The 21168-nt window shown below is 32.6% G+C and overlaps 1 protein-coding gene and 2 long non-coding RNA genes across 4 annotated transcripts; 1 reads left to right on the plus strand and 2 right to left on the minus strand.

Annotated features, from left to right (window-relative positions):
- Positions 1-307: 307 nt before the first annotated feature.
- LOC142227934 (uncharacterized) lies at positions 308-5082 on the minus strand. The gene is made up of 2 exons (XM_075298176.1): positions 4862-5082; positions 308-4791 (listed from the first exon to the last, which is right to left on the minus strand). Exon 2 carries the CDS (start codon positions 2815-2817, stop codon positions 1222-1224), a length of 1596 nt encoding a protein of 531 aa, XP_075154291.1. The 5' UTR covers positions 2818-4791; positions 4862-5082; the 3' UTR covers positions 308-1221.
- A 10249-nt stretch (positions 5083-15331) lies between these two features.
- LOC142219833 (uncharacterized) lies at positions 15332-18263 on the plus strand. Of its 2 annotated transcripts, XR_012717799.1 has the most exons (5): positions 15332-15379; positions 15477-15864; positions 16744-16986; positions 17051-17156; positions 17222-17761. It is a non-coding gene; the product is annotated as an uncharacterized LOC142219833 (long non-coding RNA). The 2 variants fall into 2 exon arrangements; XR_012717800.1 differs by lacking the exons at positions 16744-16986; positions 17051-17156; positions 17222-17761 and adding an exon at positions 18121-18263.
- A 725-nt stretch (positions 18264-18988) lies between these two features.
- Positions 18989-20213, minus strand: LOC142219835 (uncharacterized). Its single transcript, XR_012717801.1, has 3 exons — positions 19907-20213; positions 19555-19841; positions 18989-19490 (listed from the first exon to the last, which is right to left on the minus strand). It is a non-coding gene; the product is annotated as an uncharacterized LOC142219835 (long non-coding RNA).
- Between the last annotated feature and the right edge of the window lie 955 nt (positions 20214-21168).

Below are 21168 nucleotides of genomic sequence, written 5' to 3' on the forward strand. Positions count from 1 at the left end.
AAAAATGCGCCTATCAGAAATATTGAATTTAGACCCCATAAAATATATACCGATCGACACAGAATCACCTCCTGAGTCGATCTAGCGCGTGGTGTCCGTCCGTCTGTCCATGTATTTGTTGTTCACAGGATTCCAGTCGCAATTATTAACCGATTTGGATGAAATTTGGTACAGGGTGTTTTTTGGGCACAAGTACGAACGCTATTGAATTTGGAAGAAATCGCACGACATATTTGCTAAGAAAATACAATAAAAAAAATTTACCAAACCATCATGTAGTCTCTTTCTCAAATTCAAAAGAATTGCATTTCAAAATTCATATTTAGATTTTATTAATAAGAAATTCAATTATAAGATAATGATTCAAGCTCTGATCTTATCTTACATATATTTTTCCAATTAAGTATTGAATGGATTCAAACTAGAATTTAATTAATGAAAACATATATATACGAGTATGTATCAATCTTAGTCTAAAGCCAAAATATGTTTATTTTAAAATGATAGCGCAATAAGCATACAACAGAATCGTTTAATATTCTATAGGCTTGTTTACGAATGAAATGACAAATGAAACATGTAACATTTCAAAAAAAAAAAGTTTTACCATTAACAACTATTACGAAATCTCTTTCGCGAATTATGTTTTTTTATGTTTGCTTTTCTCTAAAGGGCTAATGATCATTAGTACTCACCTTATTTAACGCTCCATCGACGTTTGTTGAAGGCCTCCAGCAGGTTCGATGTGGAATCGTGCTAATGATAAATTATGTTATTTTATTATCTCTAAAAATAATATCCACATCAAGATACCCTGAAACTTTCTGAAAACTACCATCTGCCGTACTCACTGAAGATTTCCATAGTTGGTATTCATGGTACTTCGAAAAATCATGTTTTGCTAAATCGGAGCCTATACATGTTACGTTGGCACCGGTGTCTAAGAGGCCATGTTCCTAACGGTTGATCGCTTTGGGACTGAAATGGCAGAAGAACTTACAGGAACTTCGAAAATTGCGTTTAGTAATATATTGCGCCCACTTTTGATGATAAGGCAAAATAGGATGTAATGTTGGCAAAGTCTTGTCCCCAACATTCTCACGTCTTAAAATCGAAACATTATTATTTCTGTATTTTTTAACTTCATCACTTTCATCCCTAACATTTTGATTCCCATGCTGAAATATATTGCGATCATGTCATAATTAAAATGTTGAACTTCTATTGATTTTTTGTCAGATTCGGGTTATGAAAATTCTTGGAGAATCGTATTGAAGAACAGGTCACACAATCTGGTTTATAAGTATTTTTTGCTCCACAACCGTAGCAAAAAATATTTCTATCCCCTAAACAGTCCTCCCAAAAGTGTCCGGATCCCTCGCAATTCCAGCACTTTGGTGTGTTGCGACTTAGGTGAACAGCTTCAATTGATAAATCTTCTTCGCCTAACTTTAATTCGGATTCTCCGCCGAAATTCACCTCCGCCACATTTCTTCGCTGAGTGGCGTTCGAGAATCTGTGATATGTACTTCGAAGAAGATCATTACATAATAAATTCTCCCTCATCTGTACCAATTTGCGAAGATGGGCTATTGATAGTATGGGAACATATAAAAGTTCATGACGTATCTCCGGACGTAAATTTCTTGTAATGATCTCTATCAAATCCTCCTCCGAAATTGGACTACTCAACCGGTCTAGCACACTAGAAATCGATTCGTAAAAGGTCTCAAAACTCTCGGCTGGCTTTTGTTTCCGGCTGCGAAGTTCCTCGCGGATGTCAAAATCGGTTCTAAAATCTTTAAATTGGTATCTTATAGCAACACAAAAATCGTCCCATACAACCGATTCGACCTGTTTGTGGTATCTCCAAAACCAGGCCTGTGCTTTTCCCGCCAAAAGTATGTTAATATTCCTACATATGACGGAAAAATCATTATCAAAATTATTGGCTGTTAATGATCTAACCCTGTATAAGAATTCGTCGACACTTAGACCTTGGGCCGACCCATCGAACCTAAGGTTCCAATTTCTTATAATGGATGTGATCTTATCCGCCCTTAAAGAAAAATGTTCGTGGCTGCCGCTGACAGGATTCGCGGCAAAGTTCGAGTTATACATCGGTGGCGGTCCACCCTGTGTGGATAACCGTGGGGAACCCGATGTCCCATGGTTACAAACATTATCACCCGTATCAGGTCGAATAATATTTGTATCTCCGGTACTATTTCGGTTGTCAGGGGTTTCCTTATTTATATTCGAATTACTCAAAATACGTGTAACAGCACTCTCAATCATCTGTTTCAGTACCATTGGGTCAAAATTTGTTGCCCTGATCGGAGTATAAATTTTATTTTGAGTTCGAAGATCAGTCCTGGCATCCGCAATCAAGGATGGGTGTACCTCGTTCAATAAGCCTACGCCAGAATTATTTGCCGAAGGCCAGTCAATAAGCTGGTTCTGATCCTGAAAGAGGTTTTTGGAACTTCGCGAATTGTATTGTTTAGATATGGCACCTCGACTCTTGCCTCTATAGGCCGTTTTCGATATCTTTGTGTGCTGATGAGATGTAGCATCGATTGTCTTTTCCGATTCATTCTGCAGGGAATGAGTTAACTGAGAAGATACGGGCATACTGCGAAGTTCGGACAACTCACACGGCCGTTTACATGTAGGGCATTCAGCGGAATGAGTAAGGAGATTCTCCATGCAATTCCGATGAAAGCTATGACTACATTGAGCCAAAACTATACACTCCTGCTCTTCTGACATACTATTGGAACATATCGCACAAATTATATTGGATGTATCGTTCATACCCCCTGATGGGTTAATGGGAGATCGGGGTATAGATATTTTGTATTTGTAACAAAAAAAAAATCGCAAAATGTATTCTTTATATATAATATTTGTTTTTTTTTTATTTTCGACACAATGTTCATCAAAAATGTATTTTCTTTAGCAGTCGGTGCTGGATCTTATCTTACATGATCTTATCTTACATATATTTTTCCAATTAAGTATTGAATGGATTCAAACTAGAATTTAATTAATGAAAACATATATATACGAGTATGTATCAATCTTAGTCTAAAGCCAAAATATGTTTATTTTAAAATGGTAGCGCAATAAGCATACAACAGAATCGTTTAATATTCTATAGGCTTGTTTACGAATGAAAGGACAAATGAAACATGTAACATTTAAAAAAAAAAAAGTTTTACCATTAACAACTATTACGAAATCTCTTTCGCGAATTATGTTTTTTTTATGTTTGCTTTTCTCTAAAGGGCTAATGATCATTAGTACTCACCTTATTTAACGCTCCATCGACGTTTGTTGAAGGCCTCCAGCAGGTTCGATGTGGAATCGTGCTAATGATAAATTATGTTATTTTAAAGAGTTTAGCATGGCTGAATAAGGAGGTTGAATCACGATAACAAAAACAACAAATTTCAATATGTTGTTTACAATTTTAAGAAGTCAAAATCAGCTGATAAAAGAATCGTATGGCATTGGCAAAAGTGGCAATTATTTATTCTTTCAATAGTCCTGAACAAAATAATTCAAATCAGAGAAAAATAAAGGTTCAAATTTAATTGCGTCACCTATGAGTGATTGTGAAGTGGATAATTCATCCGAGGAACGCCGATATGAACAAATAAGACTATAATACCCACCAAAGTTAAGAATGGAAGTCAGTCAAATGGATCCTCGCCATCTATTAACAAAAACAGTTTATGATGCAGTCTAAAAACTGATGTGGGTGGTATTTTGGTTCTGGAATATGTTATCAAGATACTCAAGTCATCTTTGAATAATTCTCCAGCTATGAATGCGCGAGTTTGTTTGAGATGCATTTGCTATGCAGTGTCATTTGGAGAGCTGCAATCACCATAAACATATGATTTTGACATCTTAACATTTTGTCGAAATAAAAAAATTGTAATCATATGGGCCTATGATTTAACCTTCTTGTTCAGCCATGGAGTTTAGCTTTGGCTTGACGCAACGTGTTGTTTATGATTTAAGACTTACTATAGTTGTTTTTGGTTTGTAGCGTATTCAAGAAATATTCTCAGTTACACTATGCTACAAGATCATGAAAAGAATTACCATGTTCTTTCATTTGTAAAACTAAAATTAACAAGGGTATAAACTAAATGCAAAAATCTATAATTATAACCAAATTAGCTAATAAGCTTTTGGGATTGAGCATTTAAGATATACTTATTTTATAATTAATTATTTTAACAACTAAGTTAAAGAACACGAAAATGTTCGAATCAAACTTAAATTGATTTAAAACAAAATAATTTAGTTGTGGACGGAATTAAGCAATTAAATTAAGTTGTTAGATTTTTGTCCATTACGGAAATGCAAACAAAAAATTAGATTAAATTATTGGTTTAGATTATTGATTTTTAATAAGCTCAAAATTAAAATTTTCTTCTTCTGATCAGGGAAATGATTTCTTAAACAAAATGTTTAAAAAGTACTAATGCTTCGTTTAACTATAATTGTAGCACGGTGTTTTTTTTTTCTCAGCTGTGTAGATGGCAAATTCTTCCAAAAATTTTCAGGCATTAAATGGACACTATAAAATTGTCTCTCTCGTTTTCTATGCGGACCGCAAAATAAGCACCAAATAAAGAGTTGGTTGATTAAAATGTGTGTCCCCCACGTAGTCTCCCCTCGTCAGAATGGGAGTTGTAGCCATGTGAATTTGTGGGACTACCACGGGGGTATGTACATTTATATCAAATTCACTGATGGTTTCGCATTTGATTTCTAAAATTTATTAGAATTATATTTTTTTTTTAACTTCTTTATTTATTCACCAAATCACTGCTATAATTACCTGCCAGTAGAGTTTTCTTATAATTAAAGCCGATTTATAGTGTTAAAAATATATGTAATTTTATGTTTAAAATTTTCGGTTTCTTAAGTTAAGACTAATTTTTAGACTGTACTTTTATAAAAAAAATGATCCCGTTCGAACCGATTTATGGCAATTTATGTGATTTTATGTGACTTTATTGCTCGAATATCCGTCGAAGAAGGAATTTTCTCTATACTATATGATCGAACGATACCACTGAAAAAATGTGATCTTGCTTGACAGCTAGCACAGTACGAAAGCGAGAGGAACAAAAATGCATAAGAAGCTTGCAAAGGAATGGTATTGCCACATTCATCTGATTATAAAATTCGGAGTAAATCGAAAAATTTATAACGTTAATTTCAACTTAAAAAATTTAATTTAATCGCAGTAGAGAAATAAAAATAAATGGAATAGGACTAGTTATTGGAAATTGTATACAAATCAATAAAATTAGCAATAGAATATGACATTTTGTAAAGTTTAACATTTGTGAATTAATCGATTTTGATTTTTTTTTTTTAGTGTTTGTGGAAAAAAAATATTATTACAAAACCAAGTAATGTTGATCAATTGGTGACAATATTAATTGGAAATATGTTGTCATGGGCGTAAATCTTTACCATGAAAAGTCCCTATTACCTTGCCCTCCAATTCTTCAAGGATATAATAATTTGTGCCAACTTTTTCCTTAATTTTGGCCTTTAGAAAAAGGGGAGCTAACTTAGAATTAAAGTTCTTCGCGGCTGAACTTTGAGCGAACTTTCTTCGAAATACCTCTTGGCCTACCGAAAACGAAATTGGTCTAGCTCGTAGATTGTATTGGGTCTTATTCTTGTTATAAGCCTCCTCAATATGCTTTCGAATATTTGATCGTAAAAGTTTAAGCTTGTCGTCGCGTTCCAAAGGGAACATAGGCTCATCTAGGTGTTCAATATTCCTCAAGAGTTGATATGAACTACCATGTGTCACCATATCGAACCCGAATAGGGCGTGGTATGGAGATACCTGTATCGCGTGATGCATGAAATTTCTGAGAGCACAACTAATTAAACTAAGGTTCTCATTCCACAGCTTCTGATCGGACTTTAAAAAGGTTCTAATCCCCGCAATTATTGAGCGATTCACTCGTTCTGACGCGTTCGATTGTGGAGAATAGAGCGCGGTATACACATGTTTAATGCCTAAAATTGTAAGAAAAGCGTTGAATTCATTGGCTTTAAATTGCGACCCATTATCACTGACAAAAAATTCCGGCACGACGTAAATGTGGAATATATGTTTCAATAAGAAATCTTTACTGGCAGTAGCCGTAAATTTTCGCAAAGGGCAAAGCCAATGAAATTTCAATAGATGGTCCAGGACAATCAAAAGGCCAATATGCCCGCTTCTACTTCTAGGCGCCTTCGTCGCTTTACAAACTTCGCACCGACTAATATAGTCCCTGACATCCTTTATGAGGCCAGGCCAATAAAACTTTCTTCGGATAAATTCTGAAGTTTTAGCCATGCCTCCATGGCATGTCATACTGGAGTTATGAAACCTGCAAATTAAACCAGTTCGAAGTTGTAATGGAATCCAAAGTTTCCATGCTCTAATTTCTTGATCCCGATCTCCTTTATAGTGATCTGTTCTAATGTAGACAAAGCCGTCGACAACTCGTATATCGGGATATTGGGAAGGACTTTAAGAAATCTTATCCTTCAAAGCTCTATAGTCAGGATTTAAGAAGTGGACCGAACTCAAGTCTATTTCTGGCTCCGAGAGATCGGAAGAAGAAATGCCATCACAGTGCATGCGCGACAAGGCGTCAGGTCTGATGTTTCAAGAGATCAACATCCTGTCGATCTCTTGAAACATCAGTTTCTCAACAGCTGGAGAGACTGGATAAAACCTTTGTTTGATTAGCTTGGCACTTCCAACGTCAATCTCATGCTTAATTAAGCAGGTTCTTCCCAACCCTTGTTTTTCAAAATTTGGGAAAAGCTGCTTGACAGCTTCTAACTGGATGAGTTGGCTTTGAGTGAGGGGGTACTGACTATTGATTGAATCATTTGATTCGTTCAAATCCATACAGCTGGCGGACTTGGCGGACTCTTGGTTAACGGACAAATCTGACAGGACATTGGAGATTTCTTCGCTAAAGGACGGACGTGAGACCATTACTGACTCAAATATGTCAGGGGCTAATTGGAATTCCTTCCAAAAATCTAAACCTAAAATCAGTCTTTGACAAAGAGTGGGGACAATCAATATCCTGAGTCTTCTGGATTTATCTCTAAAAATAATATCCACATCAAGATACCTTGAAACTTTCTGAAAACTACCAAAACTACTAAAAATAAATGGAATAGGACTACACCCTCAAAAAAAATCGCTTCTTTAACATATGTTCCAAACATATTTTGCAGGAAGCACATATATTATTGGATACTGCCGAAACATTAATATGTTTGTTTTATGTGAACATATTATATGTTTGGAAGCATTTTGAGCCCAAAAATATTATATGCTTGGAAGAATTTTTCCCAAAGACGATTGTGCTCATTCCCTAACATTATCGTAATTTTCACTTCCACGAAATTTTTAGTTCTTGGCACCTTTTTCTGTAATACAAATAATGTTGAAGAAATTATTCACTTTTATAAATTTTTTAAATTTTACCTTTCGCCTGCACGGAGAATCGAACCGAGGACCATACTGTTTGTAAACCAACACACTATCCACTGGGCTACGTAGCTGTTATGGTCACCAGCAGATAATTATCGTTATAAGTTACATTTATATAGCATAGTTTGCAGCGCCCACGAGGCCATGCAAACATAACATTATTTAACAGAAACATACATTTGTTTGCCACGTGGAGCAGTGGTTAGCATGTCTGCCTTGCATGCAAAGGGTCGTGGGTTCAATCCCTGGTCCGACCGAACATTTTTTTTGTTTTTTTTTTTAATTTACACATTTATATTTATACTATATTAAATTTTTATTATGAAACTTCGAAATGTGGGTTATTAAAGATTTATAGTCAGTAACAGTGCTTGATATAAACGACATTGGCTGATTTTTGAATAAAATATTATTTTTATACCCTTCACCACTACTGTGGTACAGGGTATAATAAGTTTGTGCATTTGTATGTAACGCCAAGAAGGAGTAATCATAGACCACCCTTTTAGTATACGGATCGGCTTAGAATTAAATTCTGAGTCGATTTAGCCATGTCCGTCTGTCTGTCTGTCCGTCTGTCTGTCTGTCTGTCTGTTGATGTATTTTTGTGTGCAAAGTACAGCTCGCAGTTTTAGTCCGATTGTCCTAAAATTTGGTATAGGGTCCTGTTTCGGCTCAAAGACGATCCCTATTGATTTTGGAAAAAATCGGTTCAGATTTAGATATAGCTGCCATATATATTTTTCACCGATCTGGTCATAATTGGCGTGTATATCAACCGATCTTCCTCAAATTCCGTACATCCGAATATTTTATGAGTCTCGAAAAACTTGCAAAATATCAGCAAAATCGGTCCAGATTTAGATATAGCTCCCATATATAGCTTTCGCCCGATTTACACTCATTTGCCCACAGAGGCCAATTTTTTGCTCCGATTTAGTTGAAATTTTGCATAGGGAGTAGAATTAGCGTTGTAACTATGTGTGCCTAATTTGCTTGAAATCGGTTCAGATTTGGATATATCTCCCATATAAAGCTTTCGCCCGATTTACACTCATATGACCACAGAGGCCAATTTTTTGCTCCGATTTAGTTGAAATTTTGCATAGGGAGTAGAATTAGCGTTGTAACTATGCGTGCCAAATTTGCTTGAAATCGGTTCAGATTTGGATATATCTCCCATATGAAGCTTTCGCCCGATTTACACTCATATGACCACAGAGGCCAATTTTTAACTCCGATTTAGTTGGAATTTTGCACAGGGAGTAGAATTAGCATTGTAGCTATGCGTGCCAAATTTGGATGAAATCGGTTCAGATTTAGATATAGCTCCCATATATATGTTTTTCTGATTTCGACAAAAATGGTCAAAATACCAACATTTTCCTTGTAAAATCGCCACTGCTTAGTCGAAAAGTTGTAAAAATTACTCTAATTTTCCTAAACTTGTAATACATATATATCGAGCGATAAATCATAAATAAACTTTTTTCGAAGTTTCCTTAAAATTGCTTCAGATTTAAACGTTTCCCATATTTTTATTTTTTTACTAACATTGTGTTCCACCCTAGTGCATTAGCCGACTTAAATTTTGAGTCTATAGATTTTGTAGAAGTCTATCAAATTCTTCCAGATCGAGTGATATTTAAATGTATGTATTTGGGACAAACCTTTATATATAGCCCCCAACACATTTGACGGATGTGATATGGTATCGAAAATTTAGATCTACAAAGTGGTGCAGGGTATAATATAGTCGGTCCCGCCCGATTTTAGACTTTCCTTACTGGTTTATTGCAAAAATAACAATTTTGTAACAAAAAACTGTTTTTGGTACAAAACTTTAAAATTTGGAAGGAATTCAAAAACTCTAACAAAAGAAGAACGTGGAGTCGAGTATAAACATACATAAATAATTTTATAATATAAACATAAATTTATTTAGGCGTGAACAGTTTCTTACTAGCATTTAACACCATCGCTCTAAAATGCCTTTTATTTTTCTTTATTAATTCATTTTAAAGAAAATAAACTTTTTAAATTGTTTTAGCTGCAAAACTCGAACTTAATACCCGCTTTTATATATGAAGGTGTCCGTCAACTCCTCGTGGACTACTTATTAATAAAGAGGAACTAAACTTTGTTTTTATACATTTTACTGCGTAATTTTTCACTATTTCCTCCTTATTTCATTTTACTGTCCCAACTCTAAAAAGAGTATAGTGCCCTTTTTGTTATTTTTATGAAGACCACTGATTTCTTTTAACGAACCAAGAAAAATATTGTGCCCATAATGCCAAAATGATAAACAAAACACATGTCCACACATACATAAAATGCTGCTCTCAAGGCGAAAACGTATGCTGTTTGTTTTTCAAATGTCTATTCTCTTGGTTCCGAATGTCCATTCTCTTCATTCAAATTAAATAATATTTAGACTTAAGCATATCAAATTTTTGGCTTTATCACAAAACAGTTTTCCGAAACAACATACAAGCGGTTTCACAGAAATTGTTCTCTTTTGATTCTTTCGCTGTGTTATGTTGATATCTTTCGTCAACTCTCCCGGTTTCCATCTCTATTTCTTTCTCTATACTCTCTCTGTCGCTTTGAATAAAATATCACAACATATGTATGTTTAGTCGAAATTTGTAAATTTATATATGTTTGCATTCACACATATGATTTTTATGAAACATTCATGCCCCAAACATATTATATTCTAACATATTAACATAGATGTCCCAAACATTTAGTGTTAGTTTAGGAACATTACATGTTTGCACTTAAATATATTGTGTTTTAAAATTGTGCCCAAAACACATTTTGTTTATATCGGAACATATGAAAAACATATTTTTCTAAGAGTGTGAATACAATTTTTTTTCTTATTTTTAGTTTACGTCATTGAAGTTAACAAAAAATTATTCAAATAAGGAACATTTACTCATATTGTGCAAAATTTTACTAAAATCAACTAATCTTCAGGAACTAAAATAAAGTCCAGTTGGATTAGAGCCCCTTTTTTCTCCAGCAAGATATGTGAAAAATTACCTGCGATGAATGAAAAAAGGATAAGTCAAAATGTCCAAATAGCGAGTTCAAATGAACTACTCTCTTGTTCCACGTGGTCATAATATTTATTCACAAAAAACATTGTATTAAGAACTTCCATCATAAATTTTTATAATATAGTACTTTTGCTTAAAGAAAGTTTAATTTTAATGTATGAAAATTTTCATAATAGTAAAACAGTTTGTTGTTCCTTTAATTATTTAATTTCTCTGTACTGTGGAATGATTGATTTAAAAATAGTTTAGTCGTCGACATTTTAAAGAGACTGTTAACCAATTTTTATTATCGGGTTTCCCAAAAAATAATCAAGTAACCAAAATAATACTGACATTTTAACTTGGTAGGGGTATATAAATCTTATGGTGTTGTAAAAATGAACTAAAATACAATGTTATAGATGAACTAAAATTTAAGAGAATTATAAACTAGACAAGTAGAAAAAAATCTTAAGGGTAAATCATGGTCAATATTACTACAGTTTAGTTCATTTTGCAATGGAAAAGGGTTCACTGTTTTTTCAGTGATCAATGAAATCATTAAAACTTTCATAGTGGCTTACTATCGTGGTTTAATTAGGCTTGCCAGATGACCGGGATTCGCCTGGATTGTCCCGGAATTTCGTCTCCAGGAAGTGTCCCGAATCTTTCACAAAATTTGCCAAAAATCCCGGAATTTCAATTACTCAAGGCATATGTTTTCATTTCTTAGAAAAGAAAACGATTTGAAATGAAATTGCTTTCAAAAATATTTTTGGTTTTGGATTTTCATACTTTTTGTCTGTCAGATTTTGTACCACTTCATTCAATCTCATCACACACAGAAAAAAATATCGCCAAAATATTTCCAATTAAAAAGTTAATTGAAGTTGAAAATTTTTTTAATTAATAAATTTATTGATACAATTAACTTTTTAATCATGATAGAAACATTAAGTTAATTAAGTCAATGATTGAAAATTTTAAAAATTTTAATTAAAAAATTAATTGATACAATTAACTTTTTAATCAAATTCGGAAGACTAATTCAGTTAAAAAGTGCTGATTTTTTTTTTTAATTAAAAATGTATTTCAAACAAACATTTGTTAATCCAAATAAAAACTCTAAGCCAATTCAGAAAGTAATTAAAAATAGTTACCTTTTTTAAAATAAATTAATTGAGTTTTGCAATCAACATCAATTAAATTTTTAATTGAATCAATTAAAAAATTAATTGAAATTTGCTAAAAAATCAATCAATTTTTTAATCAAGAATTTTTTCTATGCCCAATTAAAACTGTGATTGATACTATCATTTTCGTGATTGAAGACATTTCAATTAAAAAATTAATTGGATCAATTAATTTGGTGATTGAATCAGAAAAAAATTTTTTTGTGTGCAATGAGAAATAAATCAAATTACTGTCTTTCGAATCACCAGCAGTCACTTAAGCAGTAAATGTAAAAAAATATTATATATTATTAAAATATTATTTCAAACTCACGTTTTGAAGTTTGTGAAGTCTGTACTCCCAGCCAGGGCTGTGGAGTCGAGCCAATTTTGCTCGACTCCGACTCCGGAGTCGACTTCGGGTAATATAACTAAATCTCATTTTAATACCACTAATTTGTAGTTCTATTGTGGGGCTACCGTAAGTGGATCGATATAAAGTATCGTATTTATTTATGTGTGCAAAAACAGGTCTTAATTTCACATTAGATGCCAATTGAATTCTATATTTCAAATTTAGGGCAATGCTTAATAAATAAAATAATGATATAAATACCCATCATAATATGAGAAGATACCAACAGTATATGTATTTGTGGACCAAAATTATTGATACTATCTCAAATAGAATCAATTAAAATTTTGTAAAAACTATGCCCCAGCAATGATTTTTAGCTGTTACAAAATACATTAATGTCCCCCTTTTTATCTCGTTATCTAGATGACCTACGCCTCTGGCATTTTGGATAGAGGATTCTCCTGGCTTGGGGCTAATGTGCTATACCCACTTTTGCCTTTTAACTCTTCCTAGAAATGCTCGAAAATCGACCCACAAAATTGGCCTAAATATAATTGACCCCCCTCAGACTTAAAGCCCAGATATGCTCGTGGAATCTCCACAATAGTCTTCTACGCCCTTAAAGCTAATAGAATCAATTAAAATTTTGTAAAAACTATGCCCCTGCAATGATTTTTAGCTGTTAGAAAATACATTAATGTCCCCTTTTTATCTCGTTATCTAGATGACCTACGCCTCTGGCATTTGGGATAGAGGATTCTCCTGGCTTGGGGCTAATGTGCTATACCCACTTTTGCCTTTTAACTCTTCCTAGAAATTCTCGAAAATCGACCCACAAAATTGGCCTAAATATAATTGACCCCCCTCAGACTTAAAGCCCAGATACGCTCATGGAATCTCCACAATAGTCTTCTACGTGCAACTACTTCCTGAGATGTTCTTTATTATTATGAATAAAAAATAAAGAACGCTGTCAATTTTTTAATTGAATATTTTTCTAAAAACTTATTTTTTATGTTTTACATAGTTTTTATTTCTTTTTTTTGTCATATATTATTGTATAAATATATTTTTTCCATTAACAATCAACAAAAAAATTGTGACCATTCTCTTTTAATTCAAATAAAATTGTTTTTATTAATATATTTATTTTGCTCTTCAAATATGATCGTGGCAATCATGTTTCTGTGCTCCACACAGACTGGTTTTTTACATTGCGCACATATATTTTAGAACGCTTCTTTTTCTTCTCATCATGTCAGCACATATAAATTTAATGCCCTGTTCCTGTATATCGAACGAAAGGTTTCTTTCGTATTCGAAACAAAAAAATGATTTCGGTTCCTCTATTTCGAAAGGCAAGTCACTTCATATTTTGTTGTCGAGTAATAAATGAATATATACAATATGTGTCAAGAAAAAAGTAACAGCATTGTTAACATTTTCAGGCCAAACATTTGAAAATAATCATTTTTGATAATCGATGTATTCTCATACAATTTTCGTTCGATGTACAGGAACAGGACATACATCTATTTTTAACAACCAAAAATTGCTACCTGGCGCCACTAAGTCAGATAGCTCATCTTCGTTTTCCTCATTCTCTTCCCCTAATTCATTATAAGTATCGCTTGCATGCAGGTCCCAACCAGTGTTACTGTTGTGCGACTTTAGTCGCATTTTGCAACCTTTCTGATATCATGCCACTTTTTGTACGACTTTTGTAAAATATGTAAAATTTGCGATTTTAGTCGCATGCGTGCCGTTTGAACTCGACTATAAAAAGGAGTTCATTTGTCATTGAGCTACGCATATGTTAGAAGTAAATCACGTATAGCATCACAGTGGACACCTAACCTGCGATACCCAACCTACACGGTGCTCTGGTTTGTTCAATCGTTGTTTTATTGCATACCATTTCAACAACTAGATCCGTTCTAGTACCAAATAAGTTTTGATAATTATCACAAATTTTTACTGGAAATCATTAGTTTACTCCAAAAAGCCACCAATAGATTGTCAGAGAGAGAGAGAGAGAGAGAGATCAAATGTGACATTTGAGAAATATAGAAGTCGCTCACAAATGTAAGCGACTTTTTTTATCATTATGCGAATTTTTTGTGCGACCTTTTTCAGAATATGCGACTTTTTTGCGACTTTTTCAAAATTTCCAACGGTACCTCAAGGTAGTGTTCTTGGGCCTCTGCTATTTACTATATATTTGAATGACATCGCCAATCTTAAGTTAAATGGGAAATTAATTATGTATGCTGATGACATTTCGCTATTTTATTTTACAATCACACTGTTATACTAAAATCACAAATGGATGAAGATTCTGAAAAAATCCAAGAATTCTTTAGGTCGAACAAACTTGTCCTTAATCAGAATAAAACTAAGGTAATTCGTTTTCGACCTCATTGCACCCTGAGTGATCAACCCTTTTACATCAATGTGGGAGGCGTACAGATCTCTGAATGTAATTCCTTGAAATATCTGGGAATGCATTTTACATACAATTTAACATGGAATCTCCATATACAACAGCGAAGGTGGCTTCTGCGATTGGTATTTTGCACAAATATAGACATAAATTTGATGAAAAAACAAAGATGCTTCTCTATAATGCACTAATTCACAACCATTTCAATTACTTGCCTATGATATACGGCTATAAACAAAATTCCTCGTTAAAATCATTTCAAAACAAAGCACTGAAAATCGTAAATAATCTCCCTCGTGAGTTTCGTCTGTCAAAAGAAGCTTTTAAATATGTTCTTGAAAAATGAGTTTTTTTGAAGCGGCTACTGAGCATTCCTTTCTTTGTTCCGTTTCCCTAAATGCAAGTAATATTATATTCTCTTAAATATATTTTGCCAAAATATATAAATAATACTTCCATTTTCACCAACTACTTGTTTCTTTTTGTTTACCTTTTTTCTGCTCAAAAATCACTACATATTTCGTTTTCGATAGCATGCTACCTATCGTGTTCAACTTCGAGTAGAAACAATTCGATAACGACTGCGGTGATTCGCGTAAACTACATTACGACGACGAAGTACTCGATTTCGACTGCGGTGATTTGGCCCCAGAGCTGTTGCCAGAAAAGTACGCAAACAGACCTAATGTTGGTTTTGACAAATGTCAACGTCGATATGTCAAACGCCTACGCCGTCAAAACATCACTTTTAAACAAAAACACGAGACAAGCCGGGAAACTAGAAAAAATATTTTGTGTTGTTTGGTAAGTATTGGATTGTATAATATTGTATTCCCTTTAAAGAACTTTTGTTTTTAATAATTTGATTGGAATATTGCTATTATACATTGATATATGGAAGCAACCGTCGTACAATGGTTCAAGCCCGTTTTGCATACAAACGGTTATGTATTCAATCCTAATTTCGACTAAACACTATAAAGTTTTGCAACGGTGGATAGGTGGATTACTCCCTCTAGAATGTTGGTGATATATCTGAATATTTCAAACTTACTCTAAATTTTTCATCGCAATGGGAAATGGTGTTCAGGTTCGGCTATTAAAAGGAGATTCCTTGTCTTTGAGCTTCCTGCATGGAATCGGGTGGCACTCAGTGACAAGAGAGAAGTTCAACACTGCTGTATCATAAGGGACTGAATAGTCAAAGTGGGCCTGAAATAGCGGGCTGCCACTATAGCTAACCTAAACTGTACCCGAATGTTTCACAATTGGCAAAGTTCACCTTAAATGTGAGTATTAAAACCAGGATAACATTGCAACCTTGCTATTTTACTAAATACGGCCTTAAGAGAATAATGTATGCTTTTAGTTTTAACCATTTTAATTTTTGCTAAAAGTACCTATTTGAACTTTGATGACGTCGTCCAATACAATACCTATAAATAAAAATAGTTTACAAAATAAAATGTTTGTGAGGTATATTTGATGTGAGGTGATTTTTTATTGTATTTCCATTTCCTGAATTCGAATATAGAAGTTAAATTTTTATATGCAACACGTTTTGAGAAATACCTACATTTTTAGTTTTTTACTAGACGCGAGAATCATATCTCAAGCTAGAAATGTCCGCTTATATCGTTGAATCTGAGATAAGTTAAGTGGTTCTAAATATATCGATAAAAATTGAGCACATTTTTATCATGTTTTACAGTGATTCTGTGCCGGTGGAAAAATGTCAACAGTTGAAATAACGTCCGGAACGTTGGAACGAAAATTACAAAGTTATAAGCATATTTTTTGAAAATGTGCCCTTTTTTAAATATATTTTGAACCACTTAACTTATCACAGATCCACATTTCTTCGATATAATCGTACATTGTTCGATATAATCGTACATTAGCTCGAGAAATTATTTTTCTAATGAAAAAAGGACAAAAAAATATGAGTATATCCCAAAAACTTTTCCATTAAAAAAATTTTAACCTCTATTTTCGAATTCACTTGATGAAAATACATAAAAAGCAACATCTAATCAAATGTAAATTGTAGTGTAAACTAGAGTAGTTACTACCCAATAAACACAGGATGAGCGTTTTTCAAATGCAACAACTTTTCAGTTTGAGAGTAAATATAATTTTCAACATAAATTCTACTTGACTTGAAATAGCTCATCTTCAATACATCTTCAAATTGTTTGCGAATTACTTCCAATTTGCCAAAATGTTGACGAAATCTTTGAAAAGATGTTGAAGATAATATGAGAAAACTTTGACAAAACACTACCCTAAAATGCAACGAAAAAACCATGTGGTTTTCAATACTTATTTGTGCAACGAAGTTCGTGGTCAATTGCAAGAAATTAAAAAAATGGAAAATTTTAGACAAATAACCAAATAGTTTATAAAAATAGGTAAGTGAAAATAAAAAATGAAATAAAACTTTAAGGAAATCACTAAATGTATATCTCTTTGCAGAAAACTAAAATTATGGATTCTACGTTTTTGAAAACATTAAAAAGCTGACCGATGAAAAAATGGTGGACAATTAACTGGAACTGCTTCAAATAGTTTATAATAATTGGTACGTCAATATGAAAAATTAAATCAACACTTTAGAGAAGTCACTAAATTTAAATCTCTTTGCAGAAAACTAAGATCTTTGGATGCTACATTCTTGCAAACATTAAGAAGCTGACCAATGAAAAATGAGGGGCTTATCGACAAGAAAAAGTTTCCAGAAACATTACAAGTGCAACCAATTAAAATTGTTAAAAACAACAAATTGTTGAAATCAACAACTTCTGGATGAAAATGTGCATCACATCAGTCGGTTTAATTCATATGCTATTAACAGTTTAATATTGATATTTTGTGAATTCCTTCTGCTGGAAATCAATTCTAAGACGCGGTCCAGTACGTTCCTAATTTCAAATTGCCCGCATGTTAATAAATTTTAATGCTGTTTTATGACACCAAAAGGAAGGAAATCGAATTATCAATGCAAAAGTGTTTACTAATGATGTTTAAGATATTTAAAGTTTTGTTGTTTGTTTGTTTTTTGTTCTTATTTGTTGATATGTTTAATAAGATTATTATTTATCAATTGGTATTGTAGTGTATTATTTAGAGTAGTGTATTATTATATATTTTATTTTGATGAAAATGAATTATACAAAATTCATAGAATTTTGGCTTTGACTTTCAATTTGAAGTGGGGATATCATTCATACAAATTTAGGTTGAAAAGTATTTGCAACGATGTTAATTTTGAAATTGACTCGCATCGAAAATTGTTTGACAAATTATTGAGTAGCGATGCATTTCAATTTGAGGATAACACTTGAGATATTATTGCTAATGTGTTGAATTTCACTGTTGAGGGTAATGTCTGTTTTTTGTTGAGAACGCGATTTTCTCAACAATTTTTCAACTTGAATATTACTCTAATCCTTTGAAAAAATGTTTCAAAAATTGTTGAAATTTAGCATTTTTCAAACGTTTGTGTTTATTGGGTAATTGCTTTTTTCTACTTCTTTTCATTACAGATTGTTATGTTTTATCCGCGTGTATAAGGCCAAAGAAGAAAAATAAACGTAAATAAATCTTGTACAACAACTCAACTTCCAATACTTCGATGGAATTCAATTTATTTCACACATGTAATAAATGTAGAAGATATTGTATTAAATGATTTACGGGTTTCATTTCAAACATTTGTAGTTGTTATAGCAGTAAAAAATTTAGCTATTTCAACTAACGCAGTTTGCTATTTCAGCAGCGATGTTTGTCAAAAACTTTTAGCAAACAAGTTTGCTAATTCAGCAGCATTTTTTTGCTATTTTAGCTGTAAAAAATGTTTGCTGTTTCAACTAACGAATGTTTGCTGAAACAACTACATGCTACTGCTGTCCCTTTTTCAGCAAACAAAATCTGCTGTTTTAGCAAACATTTTGCTATTATGAGTAACCAAATTTTTTGGGTGTACCTATTATTATAAACTATTTGGTTATTTGTCTAAAATTTTCGATTTTTTTATTTCTTGCAATTGACCACGAACTTCGTTGCACAAATAGGTATTGAAAACCACCCCAATAAACACAAATGTTTGAAAAATACTAAAATTCAATAATTTTTCAAACATTTTTTCAAAGGATTAGGGTAATAATCAAGTTGAGAAATTGTTGAGAAAATCGCGTTCTCAACAAAAAACAGACATTACCCTCAACAGTAAAATTCAACACAATAGCAATAATTTCTCAATTGTAATCCTCAAATTGAAATGCATCGATACTCAATAATTTCTCAAACAGTTTTCAATGTGATAAAAATAAAAAATTAGCATTGTTGCGAATACTTTCAAACCACAATTTGTATGAAAGTCAATCCTAGTTCTAACTGAAAGTCAATACTAAATTTCTAGGGATTTTGTAAATTTTATTATTTTTTTTTTCGTTAACAAATATAATAATCTTAAAAATAACATTAATAATATATAAAAATAATAATATAATACCAATCAAAATTTAATTATCTTATTAAACGTATTAATAAATAAAACTATGAATACAACTTTAAATATCTTAAACATTTTTACATGTATAATTCCATTTCCTCCATAATGTTGGTGTCATTAATATGCTGGCAATTTGAAATAATTACTATCGAGGAACTTGCTGGCTTGTGTGTTAGAATAGATTCCAGCAAGAGGAAATCACAAAATATCAAACTGATGACGGGATGTAAATTGATGTAATGCACATTTCCATCCAGAAGTTCTTGATATAGGAATTGCTGCACTTTGTTTTAATTGGTTGCACTTTGTAAGTTCTCTGAAAACTTTTCTTTGTTGTTCCCTTCATCGGTTTTTCATCGGCCAACATCTTCCAAGAATATACCATCCAATGATTTTAGTTTACTGCAAAACAATCGAGTTTTGTGATTTCCATTATGTTTTCATTTCACTTTTTATTTTGACTTACCAATTTGTATTTCTTCCAACTGACCACATACTTCGTGATTTCCTCAAGAACGTTGGTGTTACAAAATTGTTGTTATTAAAATACTGGCAATTTTCAGGAACTTGATGACCAGATAATAACAAATTAAACCGATGATGCGATGTAAATTAAACTATCGATATGATGCGAATTATCATCCAGTAGTTGTTGCACTTTGATTTATGGAAACTTTCTCTTCTCGATAAGCCATTTTTCATCGGCCAGCCTCTTAATGTGTCCAAGAATCAGCATCCAAATATTTTAGTTGTCTGCAAAGAGATTTGATTTTAGTGACTTCCTTAAAGTTTTCATTTCGTGTTTTAGTTTTACTTACCAATTATTATAAGCAATTTCAATTGATTATTAAAAAATTTCCACATTTTTGTATTTCTTCCACGAACTTTGTTGTCCAAAGTAGTATTGAAAACCATGTGGTTTTTTCGTTGCATTTCAGGGTAGTGTTTTGTCAAAGTTTTCTCCAATTATCTTCAACACATTTTCAAAGTTTTCGTCAACATTTTGCCAAATTGGTTGTAATTCGCAAACAATTCGAAGATGTATTGAAGATGAGCTGTTTCAAGTCAAGTTGAATTTATGTTGAAAATGATATTTACCCTCAAACTGAAAAGGTGTTGCATTTGAAAAACGGTCATCCTGTGTTTATTGGGACATGGTTTTTTCGTTGCATTTTAGGGTAGTGTTTTGTCAAAGTTTTCTCATATTATCTTCAACACCTTTTCAAAGATTTCGTCAACATTTTGGCAAATTGGAAGTAATTCGCAAACAATTTGAAGATGTATTGTATTGTATTGTGGCTGAGTGTGTTGAGGCGTTCTGTTATGGTGTCAGTAAACCCAGGTTCTTCCCCTGGTCGTAGCGAAACAGTTTTTCAAATTGTAAAAATTAGATAATAAGAAAGTAAAAGTAAAAAAAAAACATAAAAATAAAAAGTGGTGGAAAAAATTGTTTTTAGATTTCTTCATTCAGAAGAAGAACTGTCTTTCTAACATGTATATTTGAATTGGTTAATTGATGGGTTGAAAACAACCGGTCAAAGGATTGGTTTGTATGTATCTATGTGGAGGTCAATTGACCCTTCCTATGACAACTCCATGTTAATTTCACCGGTCACTTAACCGATTAAAGGACCTGTACCGGTTATAAAGGACAAGTGAAACTGGTTTGGGACCAGTCCCACGAACTGAAAGGATATGCTTGAAACCGAATATGTTTGGGAGCATATGAAAAAAAAAAAAATATAGAATAAAACAAAAAAAAATATTTTAATTTTACATACACATATAATATTTTTAAAAAATTACGCAAGATTGATGGATATGTGCATAGCACTCTGTTAAATTCTTAACGCACTACCTTGAGATGAGTGATATAATGCGGCTTTAAGCTTTTAGTTTTTCGAAAAGTGCAGCGAAAACAAACGAAACAAACATTCTTCAATTCAGATCGGGGATTTACTATGTCGTAGATACCTATCGATCCTTTAAGGTATATTGTGTTTATTTTTTTTCTCATTGTGTGGAATTCCAAGAGTGGTAAAAAATAAAAGCATAGGCATTTTTGCAACTCCAAAACGTC

This window comes from Haematobia irritans, chromosome 1 (assembly GCF_050003625.1).
Source record: "Haematobia irritans isolate KBUSLIRL chromosome 1, ASM5000362v1, whole genome shotgun sequence".
Classification (NCBI taxonomy): Eukaryota; Metazoa; Arthropoda; class Insecta; order Diptera; family Muscidae; genus Haematobia; species Haematobia irritans.